The sequence below is a fragment of the Moschus berezovskii genome, chromosome 8 (assembly GCF_049115385.1).
Source record: "Moschus berezovskii isolate FMDL1 chromosome 8, NW_MosBer_1.0, whole genome shotgun sequence".
Classification (NCBI taxonomy): domain Eukaryota; kingdom Metazoa; phylum Chordata; class Mammalia; order Artiodactyla; family Moschidae; genus Moschus; species Moschus berezovskii.
The window spans coordinates 30,364,832-30,385,752 of record NC_142467.1 but is presented as its reverse complement, the minus strand read 5'-3'; the positions used below and the strand labels follow the sequence as shown (position 1 = coordinate 30,385,752).

General features: G+C 38.7%; 1 protein-coding gene across 11 annotated transcripts in view; it reads left to right on the top strand.

The window, feature by feature from the left end:
- Positions 1 to 20,921, top strand: part of ZFYVE16 (zinc finger FYVE-type containing 16) — a 63,748-nt gene that overhangs the window by 6,907 nt on the left and 35,920 nt on the right. For 9 of the 11 annotated variants that reach the window (XR_016038016.1, XR_016038017.1, XM_055428839.2 and 6 more), the window contains 4 exons: positions 11,697 to 11,805; positions 12,445 to 14,714; positions 16,559 to 16,655; positions 19,410 to 19,571. Coding sequence is in view for 9 of the 11 variants with exons in the window: in XM_055428839.2 (XP_055284814.2) it covers positions 11,736 to 11,805; positions 12,445 to 14,714; positions 16,559 to 16,655; positions 19,410 to 19,571 (2,599 nt within the window). In the remaining 2 variants the exon portion in view is untranslated. Of the gene's footprint in view, positions 1 to 8,626; positions 8,833 to 11,696; positions 11,806 to 12,444; positions 14,715 to 16,558; positions 16,656 to 19,409; positions 19,572 to 20,921 lie in introns of all 11 variants that reach the window. The other 2 variants (XM_055428843.2, XM_055428837.2) reach the window with 1 other exon arrangement.

Sequence of the window (20,921 nt, the reverse complement as noted above, 5' to 3'; positions counted from 1 at the left end):
TGTTTCCACTGTTTCCCCATCTATTTCCCATGAAGTGATGGGACCAGATGCCATGACCTTAGTTTTCTGAATGTTGAGTTTTTTTTTTATTTTTTTTTTATTGTTCAAATTATCTACATTCTTTTTTTTTTCTAATCTTCAGTTATTTTTTTTATTATTATTATTTTTTAATTTTACAATATTATATTGGTTGGTTTTGCCCTACATTGACATGAATTCGCCCCAGGTGTACATGAGTTCCCCCTCCTGAACCCCCCTCTCACCTCCCTCCTCCCTTTATCCTCCCTCTGGGTCATCCCCGCACACCAGCCCCGAGTATCCTGTAACATGCATTGACCCTGAACTGCTGATTCGTTTCACATATGACAACATACATGTTTCAATGTCATTCTCTCAAATCATCCCACCCTCACCCTCTCCCACAAAGTCCCAAAGACTGTTCGATACAACTGTGTCTCTTTTGCTGTCTCGTATACAGGGTTATATTTCCATCTTTCTAAATTCCATATATATGTGTTAGTATACTGTATTGGTGCGTTTCTTTCTGGCTTACTTCACTCTGTATAATAGGCTCCAGTTTCATCCACCTCATTAGAACTGATTCAAATGTATTCTTTTTAATGGCTGAATAATACTCCATTGTGTATATGTACCAAAGCTTTCTTATCCATTCGTCTGAAGATGGACATTAGGTTGCTTCCATGTCCTGGCTATTATAAACAGTGCTGCAATGAACATTGGAGTACATGTGTCTCTTTCAATTCTGGTTTCCTCGGTGTGTATGCCCAGGAGTGCGATTGCTGGATCATATGGCAGTTCTATTTCCAGTTTTTTGAGGAATCTCCACACTGTTCTCCATAGTGGCTGTACTAGTTTGCATTCCCACCAACAGTGTAAGAGGGTTCCCTTTTCTCCACACCCTCTCCAGCATTTATTGCATGTAGACTTTTGGATAGCAGCCATTCTGACTGGTGTGAAATGGTATCTCATTGTGGTTTTGATTTGCATTTCTCTGATTATGAGGGATGTTGAGCATTTTTTCATGTGTTTGTTAGCCATCTTTATGTCTTCTTTGGAAAAATGTCTGTTTAGTTCTTTGGCCCATTTTTTGATTGGGTCATTTATTTTTCTGGAATTGAGCTGCAGGAGCTGTTTGTATATTTTGGAGATTAATCCTTTATCCGTTGCTTCATTTGCTATTATTTTCTCCCATTCTGAAGGCTGCCTTTTCACCTTACTTATAGTTTCCTTTGCTGTGCAGAAGCTTTTGATTTTAATTAGGTCCCATTTGTTTATTTTTGCTTTTATTTCCAATATTCTGGGAGGTGGGTCATGGAGGATCCTGCTGTGATTTATGTCGGAGAGTGTTTTGCCTACGTTCTCCTCTAGGAGTTTTATAGTTTCTGGTCTTACATTTAGCTCTCTAATCCATTTTGAATTTATTTTTGTGTATGGTGTTAGGAAGTGTTCTAGTTTCATTCTTTTACAAGTGGCTGACCAGTTTTCCCAGCACCACTTGTTAAAGAGACTGTCTTTTCTCCATTTTATATTCTTGCCTCCTTTGTCAAAGATGAGGTGTCCATAGGTGCGTGGATTTATCTCTGGGCTTTCTGTTTTGTTCCATTGATCTATATTTCTGTCTTTATGCCAGTACCATACTGTCTTGATGATTGTGGCTTTGTAGTAGAGCCTGAAGTCCAGCAGGTTAATTCCCCCAGTTCCATTTTTCTTCCTCAAGATTGCTTTGGCTATTCGAGGTTTTTTGTATTTCCATATAAATTGTGAGATTATTTGTTCTAGTTCTGTGAAAAATATCGTTGGTAGCTTGATAGGGATTGCATTGAATGTATAAATTACTTTGGGTAGTATACTCATTTTTACAATATTTATTCTTCCAATCCATGAACATGGTATATTTCTCCATCTATTAGTGTCCTCTTTGATTGCTTTCAGTAGTGTTTTATAGTTTTCTATGTACAAGTCTTTTGTTTCCTTAGGTAGATATATTCCTAAGTATTTAATTCTTTTCGTTGCAACAGTGAATGGAATAGTTTCCTTAATTTCTCTTTCTATTTTCTCATTATTAGTGTATAGGAATGCAAGGGATTTCTGTGTGTTGATTTTATATCCTGCAACTTTACTGTATTCATTGATTAACTCTAGTAGTTTTCTGGTAGAGTCTTTAGGGTTTTCTGTGTAGAGGATCATGTCATCAGCAAACAGTGAAAGCTTTACTTCTTCTTTTCCAATTTGTATTAGAAAATCTGAACAAACCCATCACAAGCACGGAAATTGAAACTGTAATCAAAAATCTCCCAGCAAACAAAAGCCCAGGTCCAGACGGCTTCACAGCTGAATTCTACCAAAAATTTAGAGAAGAGCTAACACCTATTCTACTCAAACTCTTCCAGAAAATTGCTGAGGAAGGGAAACTTCCAAACTCATTCTATGAGGCCACCATCACCCTAATCCCAAAACCTGGTAAAGACCCCACAAAAAAAGAAAACTACAGGCCAGTATCACTGATGAACATAGATACAAAAATCCTTAACAAAATTCTAGCAATCAGAATCCAACAACACATTAAGAAGATCATACATCATGACCAAGTGGGCTTTATCCCAGGAATGCAAGGATTCTTCAATATCCGCAAATCAATCAACGTAATACACCACATTAACAAACTGAAAAATAAAAATCATATGATTATCTCAATAGATGCAGAGAAAGCCTTCGACAAAATTCAACATCCATTTATGATAAAAACCCTCCAGAAAGTGGGAATAGAAGGGACGTACCTCAACATAATAAATGCTATATATGACAAACCCACAGCAAACATTATCCTCAATGATGAAAAACTGAAAGCATTTCCCCTAAAATCAGGAACAAGACAAGGGTGCCCACTCTCACCACTACTCTTCAACATAGTTCTGGAAGTTTTGGCTATAGCAATCAGAGCAGAAAAAGACATGAATGTTGAGTTTTAAGCCAACTTTTTCACTCTCCTCTTTCACTTTCATCAAGAGGCTTTTTAGTTCCTCTTCACTTTCAGACAGCCATTTCTGCAAGGAACCTTGGTTCCTTTTGTTGAAGAAACCAGGACCTGGCACTAGTGTGTTTGTTGACACTAGGATTGTCTTGCTTTTAGACCCTTTTAGCTGATGGAGCGAGAGATAAATGGGTTTATGATAATATCTATACATATTTCAAGTAAAAAATTATTACAAATGTGTAACCACCTGACAATATATTAAGATGAACATGAATTTATTCTGATGTCTCCAGCTCAAATTTGTTACCATATGGATCATATTCTAGCTTCTTTCCCTTATCTGTAACCTTTCCGTCTAAAAGTGGGAGATCCTGGTCCCACCATCAGTCATCCACTTATTTAATTTCATTTTTAGCATATATATATATGGTGATTTCAGAATTAACCCATACCCCCGTGAGAAACAGTTTTATCAACTAGAGCAACCGTTCCCAACCGCTGGGTGGTTTGCCCCAGGGATCAGTTTTATGGAAGACAAGTTTTCCATGGACTGGAGTGGGGAGGGTGCTTACAGGATGGTTCCAGTGCATTACCTTTATTCTGTACTTTATTATTATTATATCAGCTCTAGCCCAGAGGCATTAGATCCCGGAGGTTGGGAATCCCTGAACTAGAGTATAATGCTTGTGTTTCTTTTAGACTCCACTCATTTCCCAAGGTAGAACTTTTATTTTTCCACCCTTTTCAGCATGGTTGTTTTATTTATTCATAATGCATTTAGACCTTTTTCTTTTTCCAAATTCTGCGTTCCATCTGAGTTCTCCAGCCTTCTAAATATTTTTTAAATTTGCATACATTGAGATTGTTCTTTGTATTATAGAGTTGTATGGGTACTAACAAACACTTAATGTTTTGTATTCACTGTTATAGTATTGTACAGAACAATTTCACCACTCTAAAAAATCCACTTTGCTTTACCTGTTCAGTCCTCCCCTAGTCCAAAGCACTGGTTATCACTGATGTATTTACTGTCTCTCTAGTTTTACCCTTTCCAGGATATCATAAAATTAAGAAACTATAGTAGTACATAGATTTTTTTAGACTGAGTTCTTTTACTTAGCTACTGCTGCTAAGTCACTTCAGTCGTGTCTGACTCTGTGCGACCCCACAGACGGCAGCCCACTAGGCTCCTCTGTCCCTGGGATTCTCCAGGCAAGAATACTGGAGTGGGTTGCAGTACCCATTTAAAATTCATCCATCTTTTTGTGGCTTGATAGTATATTTCTTCACATCACTGAATAATGTTCCATTGCGTGGATGTACCAAAGTTTATTTATCCACTCGTTGAAGGACGTCTTGGATGCTTCCACATTTTGGCAGTTGTGAATAACACTGCTATAGACTTTCACATCTAAGTGCTTGTGTGGACATAATCTTTAAATCAGTTGGGTAAATACCTCGTATTACTGTTGCTGGGTCATGTGGTAAGATGATGTTCAGTGTTTTATCATGTCCTTGTTTGCAAATTTTGTATTTTTTTAAATTAAAAAATAATTTTCTTTCTTTCTTTTTTGGCTGTGCTGGGTGTTCATTGCTGTGCAGGCTTTTCCCTAGTTACAGTGAGCAGGGCTCTTCTTTGTAGTGCCTAGGCTTCTTGTTGCACTGGCTTCTCTTGTTTCAAAGTGTGGGCCCTAGGGCATGTGGGCTTCAGTAGTTGTGGTGTGTGGGCTCTGGAACGTACACGCAACGGTTGTGTCCCAAACTTAGCTGCTCCATGGCATGTGGATCTTTCCAGACCAGGGGTCAAACGTGTGTCTCCTGCGCTGGCAGGTGGATTCACACTGAGCTTCCAGGGAAGCCTTTTAACTTTACTTTTATATTGGAGTACAGTTGATCAACAATAATTGTGTTTGTTTTGGGTATACAGCAGTGGTCAGTTATACATATACATGTATCCTTTCTTTTTAAAAATCTTTTCCCGTTTAGGTTATTACAGAGAATTGAGCAGAGTTCCCTGTGCTGTGTGTTGTTCAGTCCCTCAGTTGTGTCTGACTCTTTGTGACCCCGGGGACTGCAGCGCGCCAGGCCTGCCTGTCCTTCACCATCTCCCAGAGCTTGCTCACGCTGATGTCCATTGAGTCAGTGATGCCATCCACCCCATGTTATCCTCTGTTGCCTCCTCCTCCTCTTGCCTTCAGTCTTTCCCAGTATCAGGGTCTTTTCCAATGAGTTGGCTCTTTGCAGCAGGTGGCCAAAGTATTGGAGCTTCAGCATCATTCTTTCTAATGAATATTCAGGATTGATTTCCTTTCTTATTTAGAGACATATCTGTTCAGAACTCTTGTCTGTTTTTAAATTGGATTGTTTGTTATCTATTGGGTAAGCTAAAAATTCATTCAGGTTTTCCGGAAACATCGTATGGAAAAAATCCGAACGAACTGTTTGGCCAACCCAATAATTATTGAATTTTAAGAGTTTTTTGAGGATTTTAGGTACAAGTCCTTTATCAGTTATGTGTTTTGCAACTATTGTCACCCACTCTGTGGCTTGTCTTCTCATTTTCTTAACAGTGTCTTTTATAGAGCAGATATTTTTAACTTTAATAAGGTCCAACTTACCAATTTTTCTTTCATGTCTCATGTCATTGGTCATCACCAAACCCAGGGTTTGGGAAGTTTTCAGCTATTATGTCTTCAAATATGTTCTCTGCTCCTTTCTCTCCTCTTTTTCTGAAACTCCTATAATGTAAAGTTAGTACATTTAATGTCGTCTCAGGGGTCTCTTGTCTTTTTGTTTTCTCCTTAATTCTTTTTTTTTCCTGTTCAGCTTGAGTGATTTCTACTTCTGTCTTCCAGTTCACTGATCTGTTCTTCTGTATCATTCTACTGCTGATTCCTTCCAGTGTATTTTTTTCTTTCAGTTATTGTATTCTTCAACTGTGTTTAGTTCTTTATATTTTCTAATTCTTTGCTAGAAACTAATTTCTCACTGTGTTCATCTGTTCTCTTACCAAGAGCTTTGAGCATGATCATTACCATGAACTCTTTATCAAGTGGGTTGTTTATCTCCATCTAGTTCTTCTGGGGTTTTCCTTTATTCCCTCATTTGGGACGTACTCCTCTGTTGCCTAATTCTGTCTCTTAATTCTGTGTATTTGTTAGGTTGGTTACACTTCCTGATCTTGGACTGGTGAAGCCTTATGTGGAAGATGTCCTGTGGTGTCGCGCACACCCTCCCCTCTCATCCCCAGTCCTACGTGCTTTAGAGAGTGTACTCTGGGTGGACTGCATGGGCCCTTCCTTTGTGGTGGGATGACTGCTGTGGGCATCCTGATAGGTATGGCTGACCTCTTCTCTGGTTTGGTTGCCAAGCCCTAAGTAGCGTGAAGGCTACCAGCTGCTGGTCATGAGCTGATTGGCCCGGGACTAGTACTGGCCCATTAGTGGGCGAAGCTGGGTCCTGAGGCTGGTGTTCTTCTGCTGGTAGATGGGGCTGTTTCCTGACATGGGTGGCTTTGAGGTCTGGGGTGTCCTGGAGCTGATGCTGGCCTGCTGTTGCTTGGGTCCAGATCTTGTGGCTAATAAGCCAGAATGATGCTTATCATCACAAGTGTCCACATGGTAGAATGAGCTCCTCAAAATCACCAATGCCAGCATCTGTGTCCCCAGGGTAAGTCCCAGTTGCCTCCTGTCCCTCTGCTCTCTGAAATCAGCAAGTGAGTGTGACACAACCTCCTTTCAAATTACTGCTTCTGCCCTGGATCTCAGAGCATGTGTGATTTTGTGTGAACTCTTAAGTCTGTATTTCTCCCAGCCCTCTGGCTCTCCTGAATGTAAGCCTAAAGCCTAATGTTTTAGAGGGCTTGTCCTCCTCTTGCAGGACCTCCAGGCTGGGAAACTTGCTGTGGGGCTCAGGCTTCTCATTCCTTGGGCAGAACCTCTGCAATCGTTTATGCTGTTTATGGGTCACCCACCCAGGGGTATGTGTCTTGACTATACCATGTCTCCACCTTTCCTGCCCGTCTTGTTGTGTTTCTTTCTTTATATTAAGTTATAGAAGATCTTTTCTGCAAGTTCTCATCAGTGGTTGCTCTTTAAATAGTAATCTTGGGACTTTCTTGGTGGTCCAGTGGCTAAGACCCTGCGTTTCCAAAGCAGGGGACCTGGGTTTGATCCTTGGTCAGGGAACTAGCTCCCACATGCTGCAACTGAGTTTGCCTGCGACAACTAAAAGATCCTGCATGCCACAACAGGTGGAAGATAACCACATGCCACAGCTGAGACCTGTCACAGCCTCGGGAGTGTTGGGTTTTGTCAAATGGTTTTTCTTTTGCATCAGTCAGTATGATTATTTGGTACCTCTTCTTTAGTCTGTTGATGTGGCACATTACACTGATTAACCTTCAGATGGTGAACCCACCTGGTATACCTGGATAAATCCCATTTGCTGGTTGTGTATAATTCTGTTTATGCACTGTTGGAGTCAGCTTGGCAGTATCTTGTTTTAGATTTTTACTTCTATGTTCATGATCTACGTTGGTCTGCAGTTTTCCTTTCCTGTAATGTCTTTATGGTTTGGTGTTAGAGTCATACTGGTCTTATAGAATGATTCAGGAAGTGTTCCCTCTGCTTCATTTTTCTGGAGGAGACTTTGGAGAATTGGGATCATCTTCATTAAATGTTTGGTAAAATTCACAAATGAAGTTATCTAGACTTGGTGACTTATTTTGTAAAAGGTTATTAATTATTAATTCAGTTTCATTATTATATGTAAGACTTTAGGTTATCTGTTTCTCCTTGTGTGAATTTTGGTAGTTTGTGTTTTTCAAGAAATTGGTCCGTTCCATTGAAATGATCAAGTTTGGGGATATAGAGTTGTTCATAATATTCCTCTCTTTTTCTTTAAGTATCCATGATATTAGACCCCTCTCTCATTTCTGATATTGGTAATTTGTATCTCTGTCTGTTTAAAATTAGTCTAGTTTATCAGCTTTACTTTTGTAAAGAGTTTTTGGTTTCAGTGATTTTCTTCATTTCTGTGTTGTTTTCCTGTTTTTAACTTACTGATTTCTGCTCTGATGTATTTTATTTATCTTTTCTGCTACCTACTTTGGTCTTAAATTGCTCTTTTTCTGATTTCCCAAGATGGAAGCTTAGCATATGGATTTTTGGATCATTCTCCTTTTTCAGTATATGCACTTAATACTATTAAAAACCCCTCTAAGCACTGCTTTTACTGCATCCTGTAAGCCTCACTTGAATTTTTAGATTTCTGCTGTCACTTTCCATGATTGCTTTTTTCTTCATATATTCCTTATGTATGGCTTCCTGTTGCTGTTTCACAGTTGTGTTGCTTTTTTTCTGATAATGTAAGTTTCTTTGATGTTTTCTTCTTCTTATATTATCTCTTCCTCCAAGTTCCTTTTATTTTTTTGGTGTCTGTGTGTTTCCATTTACTTTTGTATATGTATGGTATAACCACAGTTTAAAAATGGAAATAGAAGTAATACACTTAAATGAATTAGGATGACATACCATTGTTATTGAGAATTGTTCTGAACTTTACCTTGTGCTAGCATAATTAATTGTTTCTTTGAAGATGACCCTTTCTTTCTGTCTCTTCTGTCTTCAGGATTCAAAAGTTTCACTATAGAGAAACTGGATTCCTCTTTGTAGTCTGTTGAACCATGTGAGGCTTAGGGATGCTGACCTTCTCTGCTGTCAGAATTCTTCCATAACCTGCAGTCAGTCCTCCGTACCCATGGTTCTTCCACATCCGTGATTCCACCAACCTGATTGTGCAGTGTTGCAGTATTTACTATTGAAAAAAATCTGCATGTAAGTGAACTGTGCAGTTCAGACCCATGTGGTTCAGGGGTCAGCTGTATTTTTGTTGCTTGGTAGTGGGTTTCCTGTATCTGTTGTGTCTTTGATCAGTTCTGGAACTCCTGGCATCATCTTTACAAGCATGCTTGTTTCGTGCTCTCTGTTCTCCTTGTAGGGCTCCATTCTGATTCTGTCATCTATGTTTCTTAACTTCTTTGTCATGTATTCTTCTTCCCTGTTTCTCTGGGCTGCATTTGAGGTTATTTCTTCAGATAGGTCTTCAGTTCTTTGAATCTGTAATAAGCTCTGTCTAACGTTTTTAATCAAGGCTATGGTTTTTCCCGCGGTCATGTATGGATGTGAGAGTTGGACTGTGAAGAAAGCTGATCGCCGAAGAATTGATGCTTTTGAACTGTTGTACTGGAGAAGACTCTTGAGAGTCCCTTGGACTGCAAGGAGTTCCAACCAGTCCATTCTAAAGGAGATCAGTCCTGGGTGTTCATTGGAAGGACTGATGCTAAAGCTGAAGCTCCAATACTTTGGCCACCTCATGCGATGAGTTGACTCACTGGAAAAGACTCTGATGCTGGGAAAGGTTGGGGGCGGGAGGAGAAGGGGACAACAGAGAATGAGATGGCTGGATGGCATCACCGACTCGATGCACATGAGTTTGAGTGAACTCCAGGAGTTGGTGATGGACAGGGAGGCCTGGCGTGCTGTGATTCATGGGGTGGCAAAGTCGGACAGGACTGAGCGACTGAACAGAACTGGACCTTTTTAATTGCATCTTTAAAGTGTCATTTCTCTGAGCCTCGTGTCCCCGGTTTGGTGACTGTCATCAGTGGCGCTAGTAAAGCGCTCTCATGTGTTTACTGTCTTATCTTTCAGTTCCCTCTCCTTTTCCTTACTCCAGGCCACCATTCACATGTGTTTAGTAATGCATGTTTTTGTTTACATATTATTGCAAAATTTGTATTGTGTTTTACAAAACTAACAATTTGTAACGACTGAAAGCTTAAAAAGTCATTCACTGTCAGCTGTTTGAGGAACATTGCTGGAAGTGTTCCCACTTCTGCGCTTAGTCTTAATTGCTTTCTTATGATGTCGTTTAACTTGCCCCTCTATGCTTGAATTTCCTGTAAACATGCAGTTAGTGCTAAAAGCTTGTAGATTCAGAGTCAGTTACTGTTTTTGTTTTTTAAGGCAGAAATATTTTGTGTGTGATTCTGTGTCTTCCACATGAAGCACGTAATGTTTGGTTCTTTCCCATTTATTGATGGTGAAATTGATCACTGGATTCATATGTATTGGCCTGATCCCACATTATAAAGTTTCCCACCAGCCTTTCATCCAACAGTTTTAACGTCCATTGATAGCTATTGCCTAGTCCATTTGTTGCATTAGGGACTGTGAAGAGATGATTTTTAAAATGTTAATACTCTTCTGCATTTATCAACTGGAATTCTTTTCTAAAGAGCTCTTCCTTAGCAGCTATTTTGTTATCCTAAACTCCAATACTTTGGCCACCTCATGCGACGAGTTGACTCACTGGAAAAGAGTCTGATGCTAGGAAGGATTGGGGGTGGGAGGAGATGGGGACGACAGAGAATGAGATGGCTGGATGGCATCACCGACTCGATGGACATGAGTTTGAGTGAACTCCGGGAGTTGGTGATGGACAGGGAGGCCTGGCGTGCTGTGATTCATGGGGTCGCAAAGAGTCGGACACGACTGAGCGACTGAACTGAACTGAAAGTACATTTTGTAAATAAAGGACAAAGTAAACTCTTAGTTCTTTTCTGTTAATATATCAATTTTCAGAGTAATGAGTTACTGCCCTGCTGCTGCTGCTAAGTCACTTCAGTCGTGTCCGACTCTGTGCGACCCCATAGACGGAAGCCCACCAGGCTCCCCCATCCCTGGGATCCTCCAGGCAGGAACACCGGAGTGGGTTACCATTTCCTTCTCCAATGTGTGAAAGTGAAAAGTGAAAGTGAAGTCGCTCAGTCGTGTCCGACCCCCAGCGATCCCATGGACTGCAGCCCACCAGGCTCCTCCATCCATGGGACCCTCCAGGCAAGAGTACTGGAGTGGCTTGCCATTGCCTTCTGCCCTAGCAGCCCTCTAATGAGTGGTGGTTTTTGTTTCTGTTTTTAGTATCATTATGATCTCTTGGTGTGTGTGTGTGTTTTAATCCATTTGATTTGTGGTCAGGCCTCATTTATTTGATGTTCACTTGTCCCATTTAAGCCAGTGGGATCACCTTCAACTTAGCCCCTGTGTTCTTTTCTGTTGTCCCATTAGTCATTGATAGACTCCTTCAAGGTCTCTCAGGCTTATTTGGTAGAGTTCCTGCCATAAATCAAAGGTTCATCTACTTTATTCATAAAGTTAATTTTAGCTTTCTTGTACCTCTTTCGTATGCTTATTTTCTGTTTCTTTAATTTCTGCTCTTAGCTTGTTTTCATTCTTTCCTAGTTTAAGTCTCTGTGTATCTGTTGAAGTGCCACTTTTACTGATTCTCACAAGTTTTTACATGCAGTATTATTTATATGTAGTATATTTTGTATTATTTGATACATGGTACTTACAACTATTTTTAACTTTCAACTATGAATTCTTTGACCCATGAGTTATTTAGGTGAGTGTTTTAAATTTTACAGTAGTTTATGTATACATATTATATTGTTAAGAGTTTGTTTTCATGTCATTTTTGTATGTATAGAGGAATTTCCCCAGATATATCACAGATTCTTCAAAGCAATACTCTTAAATTTTATTTGTGTCTATCCTCTGACTATGTTTCTTAGCATGCAGTACTTGGAATTAAAGGAATATAATGAATTAAAGGAACTATCATACTTTGTATTTTTTAGCCACACAAGAATTAAATTCTGAATAAGTCTACAAGTAGAATGGACAGTTATTTTAAAGCAGCAGTCAGTGACTTGGACAGACTTCTCGATGATTTTGAACAGAATCCAGGTTTGTTGATTTTTCATTTGTACCATTAATGTAATTTTAAAATGTCAGTAATTAGAACTCTTAGCAAAATATGGTTTCAGTTTTGGTCACATGGTTATCTTCTGTAAAACATTCACATATCTCGTTATAATGAATTAGTATATTCTTATACTGAATAGAACCAATAACCAGACATAGAAGTAAGAAAACTAGAAGTTTCTTTCCGGATACAAATTTAGGTAAAAGAAAGATCTTTAAAACCAGCATATGAACCAGCTAAAAGCAGCTTGAGAGTTCTTCATAAAATTGGTATTTCATTACTATGAATGATAGTGTTTTCCCCATCTTAGGATGAAGACAAGGAAACTGGTGGGCAGCACAAAGAAGTTAGATTGTTTTCCAGCTCTTCCTTAGTCTGGTTTTTATAGTGCAACAGAGTAATTTTAAGTAGAGTTTCTATCATATTTTGACATCTACATAAATGTAAAAACCCCAAATAGTTTAAATCCAAATAAAAATGATTCTGGTATTACCATTCTTCAAGAGAGTAATCTATCTCTGATCTAAAAAAACAAGCTTAGAAGTTGAAGAAACCTTAACATCTTTGTGATAATTTTGATTTGGGTCTCCTCACTAACATTATATTCCTGTTTTAATTAGATGAACAAGATTATCTTCAAGATGCACAAAAGGCATATGATTCTAAGCACTATTCAGTCTCTTCAGAGTTGACTGCCTCACAAGTAACTTCGTTGCTACCAAAGGATCAACAGTGCATTAATTGTGTCTCATCAGAAACAGGTTATGAGACAAATCAGATTGCCCTGAGTGAAAAAATACTTGAGGGTCTAACTTCTATACAAAATGAAAAAAATGTAACAGGGCTTGATCTCCTTTCTTCTGTGGATGGTGGCACTTCAGATGAAATCCAGCCTCTATATATGGGACGATGTAGTAAACCTGTCTGTGATCTGATAAGTGACATGGGTAATTTAGTTCATGTAACTAATAGTGAAGAAGATATTAAAAAATTATTGCCAGATGATTTGAAGTCTAGTACAGATTCCTTGATTGGACTGGATTTATCTTCAGTGTCAGAAACTTTCTGTGTGTCTTCAACAGACCATGGTAATAATACAGTCAGAGAGGAACAGAATGATGTCAGCTCTGAATTACAAAACAGAAGAATCAGTGGAACAACAGAATTTGGTGTAAAAGTAGATACAGCACTTTCAGATTCATGTAATTACAATGAAAAAGAAAATTTAGAGGATAAAAAGATCTCTGATCAGTCAGAACCAGTTGTTGATTTTAACATGCCATCTGCTTTGACTCAACAAAGTTCCAAAGTGTTTGATGCCAAAGACCACCCACAGCACAAGAACCAGCCATGTGAATTAGTAAAAGCTGTTGGCTGTTTGGTAAAAGAAGAGGAAGAGGTTCCAGTTAAAGCTGCCACAGAATGTTTAAAAGGAGGAGGCAGCACAAGTGCTTTGTCTTGCATTCTTCCAATAAATGGAGGTTTATGCTTAAATGATTCAAATATAAGAGATGAAAACTCCAAGTTACCTGACTTTTCCTTTGAGGAAGATAGGACTGCTATATTTATAAAAGAATCTGCAAAAGAAGACTCAAGAAATTTAGATTTTAACGATAATAAAGATGTAATCCAAGATTCTGCTTCAGCTTTACATGTTTCAAGTGAAAATACATACTCCTCATTGTCCTGTCTTCCGGTACCTGGGTCTTTGTGTGGATCTTTAATTGACAGTAAAGGTCATGGTGATTTTTTACCCGAGAATGAAAATAAAGATAATGTACAGGATGCAGTGACTGTACATGAAGAAATACAGAAGAAAGTTACTTCAGGTGGGGAATCTTTGAAGGAGACTGATCTTTTGAAACAGGATAAATGTAAAAGCATACTCCATCAGCCATTAAGTGAAAAGATGGGAGATAGAAAGGTAGATTCTAACCAGATGGTAATTAGAATTGAATCCGTGGATTACCCTGGTAACAGCAGTTCTTGTACAGCTGCAGAATCTCCAATAGAGCTTTCTGGTGCTACTGCCCCAGAATCTCCTGATCATTGTGAAGGTCTCACTTTTTCAAGCAGTGATATTGATGGACAAGACTTAGATTACTTTAACATTGATGAAGGCATGAAAAGTGGCACACCAATTAGTGATGCTGAGCTTGATGCCTTTCTCACTGAACAGTATCTTCAGACCAGTAACATAAAATCATTTGAAGAAAATATAAATGATGCAAAATCTCAAATGAATCAGATAGATATGAAAGGCCTAGACGATGGAAATATTGATAATATATATTTCGATGCTGAAGCAGGAGCTACTGGGGAAAGTCCTGGTATTAATATGATTTGTGAAACAATTGATAAACAAAATACAGCTGAAAATGGTAGCCTTTCTTTAGTCGAAAAAAGTACAGTTCCAGTTGAACAAGGGTTATCTAGCAGTAAGTCTGAGATTACAAATGAATTACCAGTCTCTGATAGTAACAGTCAGTCTGTTCATGTTGGAGGGGCCAGGCCTAAGCAATTGTTTAGTGTTTCATCAAGAACACGGAGTTCAAAGGAACCAAATAAACTGGATGCTCCAAATATGCCTGAAAGTAAACCCAGGACAGCAAATACCATTGTTCCAGCCACCTGTACTGCAGATTCTGTGACTGATCCTCAGGTTAGCTTCGATTCTAATTACATTGATATAGAAAGTAATTTTGAAGGTGGGTCCAGTTTTGTAACTGCAAATGAAGAATCACTTCCTGCAAACACTTGCAAAGATGGCCTTGTTTTGGGCCAGAAACAACCTACTTGGGTTCCTGATTCAGAAGCTCCAAATTGTATGAACTGCCAAGTCAAATTTACTTTTACGAAACGGAGACATCATTGCCGAGCATGCGGAAAAGTAAGCTATTAAAATGTTTGTCTTTTATTCTTTTGAGGCATTTTAAATGAAATTTTATGTGACAGAAGAACTGATTGATAGATGATTAAAAGATTTAGTTAATTTAAAATCATTGTTTTTCTTTTATGTGGAAATATATAAAGCCCTGCCATTTTTATAGATTGCTTGAGGTTTGAATAAATATCACACAGTCATGGGTATTACATACTGGGAAATGAAGAACACTGATTTTTGTGAAATCTAACAATATGTGTCATTTTCTCCCTGACAACACATCAGATGTACGGAATTCAGTTAAATTCCAGTTTATCCTTGAATACTTAATTTCAGGACTACTCTGCAAGCTAGTGATATGCTTGATACCTGAGGTAAACACTGAGAAAAAAAGCAGATGGACTTGCACAAGGTTCAGAACACTGAAGATGACTTCATTTGTGTTCTGTCTTGTCTGAATTCTAAGGCTTGCCTATAGAAATAACGTTGCATTTTTTCCCCCAGCATTTTCAGCTTTTCTTTAGTTGCAGCAGGTAGGGGCTACTCTTTAGTTGCAGTGTGCGGGCTTCTCACTGCAGTGATTTCTCTTGCTGTGGCTTATGGGCTCCAGGGTGCTCAGGCTTCAGTAGTTGCAGCCCGTGGGCTCAATAGTTGCAACTCACAGGCTCTAGAGCACAGGCTTAAGAGTTGTGGCACACGGGCTTTGTTGCTCTGCAGCATGTGGGATCCTCCTGGATCAGGGATGGAACCTGTGTCTCCTGCATTGGCCAACAGATTCTTCACCACTGAGCCACGTGTGTGTGTGTGTGTGTGTCGCTCACTTGTATATGTGTGTGAGAGTCGCTCACGTGTGTGTGTGTGTGTGTGTGTGTGTGTCGCTCACTTGTGTCTGGCTCTTTGCGACCCCATGGACTGTAGCCCCCCAGGCTTCTGGGTGGACTGCCATTCCCTTCTCCAAATGTAAACCAGCTGCTGCTAAGTCACTTCAGTCGTGTCCGACTCTGTGCAACCCCATAGACGGCAGCCCACCAGGCTCCTCTGTCCCTGGGATTCTCCAGGCAAGAATACTGGAGTGGGTTGCCGTTTCCTTCACCAGGGAAGCCCTCTGTTTGTGGTGTTTGTCTTTTTTTTTTTAATTGAGTATAGTTGATTTACAATATTATGAAAGTTTCAAGTATACAACATAGTGATTCCCAATTTTTAAAGATTATACTCCATTTGTGATTATTATAAAATACTGGCTATATTCCCTGTGCTGTACAACATATCCTTGTAGTTTATTTTATACTTGTTAGTTTGTGCCTTTTAATCCTGTACCCCTGTCTTGCCCTTACCCGCTTTGCTCAGTGGTAACCACTAGTTTGTTCTCTATAAATCTGAGTCTGTTTCTCTTTTGAATAACATTCTCCTTTTAAAAGCTGTAAAGGAAGGAGACTTCCCTGACAGTACAGTGGTTAAGACTGTACTTCCACTGCATGGATTTTGGGTTTGATCCCTGATTGGGATTCGAAGATCTCACATGCAATGCAGCACAGCCAAAAAGTTAAGGGGAAAAAAGGAGGTTGTAAAGGATGACAGAAAGCTTTTAAAATTGTGAACTTATTAATTAGAAAGTTTTTTTCCCTTCTGATTAGTGTAATTGATTTAAAGGAAGTCTCATCAGTAATCTAATTTTAAATTGTAGAATCCCCATTTAAGTAAAACAATAAAAATAAAAAGAATCATTTTAATAATTACCTACGATTACGGTGATTAGAAAAATTGTCATGTAAAGAGAAAAATAATATTTGCCTCCAGTAGGTATAACCATGCTTGAAACAAAATCAAATTTGATATTTTATTCTCTTCAGGTATTTTGTGGTGTCTGTTGTAATAGGAAGTGTAAGTTGCAGTATCTGGAGAAGGAGGCAAGAGTATGTGTAGTCTGCTATGAGACTATTAGTAAAGGTGAGTATTAACCTGACATATCTTCTTCCAGTAACTGAATATATCTTAAAAACAACTATATTGTGACAACGATAAACTTCTTTATTTTCTTAAGGCGAGGACCTAGTGTTGACTTATCTGGCTTAGGTGGGACACCCCAAGGCTTGGTTTCTCTCCTTTTTGTTCCACTCTCACAATTATTACCACCAGTCTGGAAAGGAAGCATTCAGTTTCTGGAATGGCAGTTCATTAACTTTTAACAGGTACCAAGTCCCTAAATGCTGCATTTCATCTGCCTATTTGTTTCTGTCACCATCATTGTCATCCTCATCATCTTAATCTAAACATTTATAGAATATCTACCAGTAAATAGTATCCAGTCTTATATATTAATAGCATAAGGCAAGGTAATAGTTCCCACCTTATAGAAAATTACAGCCTACAGTGGGAATGAGAGATAAGGTAGTAATATTTATAATTTTTATATAAATTCATAGGACTGTTGCACTGTTTGTACAGTTTCGTCTTTTCCATATTTCTTTCCTTTTTCAGTTTTATAATTTTGTTTGTGTGTTTAGCTAGTTTCCTACTATTATCAGCAAAAATCTTGGTGGTCTTACTTTAGTTCTCACAGTTGTGTATGTGTCTATATATGTGTATGTTTGTTTTTTTCTTCAGATACACGTTTGTTCTTTTAAGTACTTCTTGGCATTTTTAAAGATTTGTTGACAGTTTAATTCCCAGCAAATATTACTTGGGACTTTTAAGACCAGACCTGTGCACTAGCTCAGGTACTGCTTCCTATTAGCCAGGAGAATAAATACCTGATAATAATTTGTTTTTCTCTTTTGAAAGAAGATAAATTTTTTTCAGCAATTCTTCAAAAAGCTCTGATGTGAGTCTTTTAGCCTGAGGTAAGCTGCTTTACTCCCTGCTGTTGACCTCTGCTCTGGAAGATAATAGAGTGTAAATCTTTTAATATTTCCATAATACCACCAGTCTTTATGAAGAATTTAAGTACTTAGAGTTGTTTTGTCTTTTGCTTATGCCATTTCAGTAGCCTTTAAGACTACTGCTGGTGCTGTTAGCCAAGCAATCTGCTAGAATTAAGAAATCTTAGAGCAAGCTCCAATGTAATTATCTCTCCCTGGTTAAAAATAAAGCAACCATGAAGATTTGAAACATTCTTTGAGTTGACAAGTCAGATTTTTAGGTGAACATTAGAACATACTCTGACTTTAAGGATCCAGGAGAGAAGATAAAATCATTAAAGAAACCAACTAGGAAACTGAGATCAAGCATTGGTTTATTATAGAAAATATTTCGAATGGATTTGTTTATTTAGGTATCTGTTGTATTTATTCTGTTTTGATAACAACATATAATTTCATTTGTGGCTCTGTGTATCATTAATTTATACACCACAAGAAAACATAAATAAGTTACTTTAACACCAATGTTAGGGTTGAAAATAGTAGACATGATCATTTAAAATACTGTTACTAATAGGAGAAAAATGACTCAAGGACTCTTTTAAGACAAATTCTAGGAAGAAGAAAAGATAGTTTCATTATAGACTGGATAATGAGGAAGTTGTGCTAAAACTGTATAAGTTTTAAAGAAGCATGCATGTGAGTGCCATTACATAAACTTAGGGCAGGTTGGAAATTACTTTGAAACTCTGGGTATTGTGTTTGGATTTTGTTTGGTTAGTGGACGTCATTCCATGAGGGTGCTAATTCAGTGGTGCTTGAAGAAGGTTATTGTAGCGGTGGCAGCATTTGTAGCAGATCAGTTTGGAGAAATGCTTAGGAGAGAGCTACCAGTGCTGTTCTGTGTTGTTTGGATGAAAAATCATTCAGCAGTGTTCAGGCATTGTTCTGTGCTTTAGAGATCCAGCTGAAAACAAAGTATATTTCCTGTTCTTAAGGAACTTTTTGATCTCATAGAGCTTTTGAATGTGGGGATAGAATAGCAAAGAGAAAATCAGGTGGTGAAATATTCTAAAAAAAATGAGAGAGGGATAGGTGGTAACAGGGAGGGATAGATGGTAACAGATTTGGGGGCAAGAGGTGTTTATTTTAAAAGGCGGTGAGAATAAGGGTTTATGATAATATGATATGTTAAGCAGAGACTTGAAGGAGATAAGAGAATAAAGCTATATATAGAAGAACATGCCAGGCAGAGAGAACAGTAACAGCAAAGACCCTAACCTAGAAGGGTGCTTGCTTCACTGTTAAAAAACAGGGAGGCCTCAGTGGCTGTATCATGATGAGTAAATAGGATTTTAGTGAGAAATGATATCAGCTAACTGGGAAAGCAGAGGCGGAATTAACAGAAATGCAGACTCAAACAGGGTCTTGTGGGCCACTGTACCAACTCAAATTTTCATATCAGTAGGGAAGCCATTAAAGGATTTTAAGCAGAAGAATGATGTGATATGATTTATGTCTTAAAAGAATCACTAGGAACTATACTGGAAATAGACTCTAAGGGTACAAGGGCAAAAACAGATGGTCGTATTAAGTAACAATGATTTTCTTTAGTAGATAGCAAACATAAGACACGATTATATTGAATTAGCTAATTGGTAGCTTATACTGACGTAGAATGCTGCCAGCTCAAATAAGGAAGTAAGAATGTGATCTTTCCCACATGCCACTTCTTGTTTAGCCATTTGATTTCTTTCTCCTTACAACTTGAAAAATAGAATATTTATCATAACTTACTTTGAAGTTTAAAAACATCTGAGATGAATTTTTTTTCCCTTTATAGCTCAGGCATTTGAAAGGATGATGAGTCCAACTGGTTCTAATCTTAAATCTAATGATTCTGATGAGTGTGCCACTGTCCAGCCACTTCAGGAGACTCAAACATCGAGTATACCTTCACCTACAACTTTACCAATCTCAGCACTTAAACAACCAAGTGTTGAAGGTAACTAGAAGAAAATGCTGTGTCTAATATTAAAGATAAATTATTAAAATAGAAGTTTTCTAGTATTCAGGAATCTAGTGAGAATAGAGAACCTAGACTAGCTACCAGAAGGAACTTAATACAGGGATTAAGGTTAGAAGGATATGTGTGTTACAAGGGTAGAAGGAAAAAAAGGGCATGCTCAGGAGATGCTCAGGGGTGGAAGAAAAGCTCTGAGAAACCTAGACAGCGTATTAAAAAGCAGAGACATTACTTTGCCAACAAAGATCGGTCTAGTCTAGGCTGTGGTTTTTCCGGTAGTCATGTATGGATGTGAGAGTTGGATCATAAAGAAAGCTTTTGAAGAACTGATGCTTTTGAACTGTGGTGTTGGAGAAGGCTCTTGAGAGTCCCTAGAACTGCAAGCAGATCAAACCAGTCAGTCCTAAAGGAAATCAGTCCTGAATATTCATTGGAGGGACTGATGTTGAAGCTGAAACTCCAGTACTTTGTCCACCTGATGCAAAGAGCCAACTTATTGGAAAAGACCCTGATACAGGGAGGGATTGACGGCGGGAGGAAAAGGGGATGACAGAGGATGAGATGGTTGAATGGCATCACCAACTCAATGGACAGGAGTTTGGGCAAACTCATGGAGATGGTGAGGGACAGGGAGGCCTGGTGTGCTGCAGTCCATTGGGTCTCAAAGAGTCAGAAACAACTGAGTGACTGAACAAGTGACTCAGCGATTAGTAAGTGCAGGAAGCAGCCGCTATCCCTAGGGTTGGGAGAATGAAAGGGGAGAGTCATTGTTACTAGAACTCAGTACAGGAATACCAGGAGATGGTTGGTTCTCAGACTAGGTGTTCAGGGATTAGGGTACCACATCACGCGGCTGGTGCTGTTGCTTCTAGAGGAACACCAAGTGGCAAGTGCTGAGGCCTTTAAGGAGCCTCATAGGGTTGGTGTTAAGATGACTGGAGGAGTGTTCCCGGCTTGATTAATTGATTGATGTAAGGAGTACTGAAACTCACGGGGCACGTTAGGTATATCGGGTGGTGGTGCTGCTGCTGAGATCCTGGCAGGAACTAGAAAGGGAAAGAATTCCATCTCTTCCAACCTGTCAGTCTTCAGCCACCACCTGTCACTAGTACCTGTGACCAGAACCAACTAGCAAGGAGGTCTGGGAGTTGCACTTTTCAGATATCCAAAGAGTATCAGAGAGCATCATATAGAAGGGTGGGCTTGGATTTGAAAGACAATAGGTAGATAATTGGCATGTCTCCCTTTCCTTAAAAATCTGTTTTTAAATATGTATTTCACCACAATAAAAAAATGTTTCTTATATCTTCTAAAAAGCTTTTAAAGATT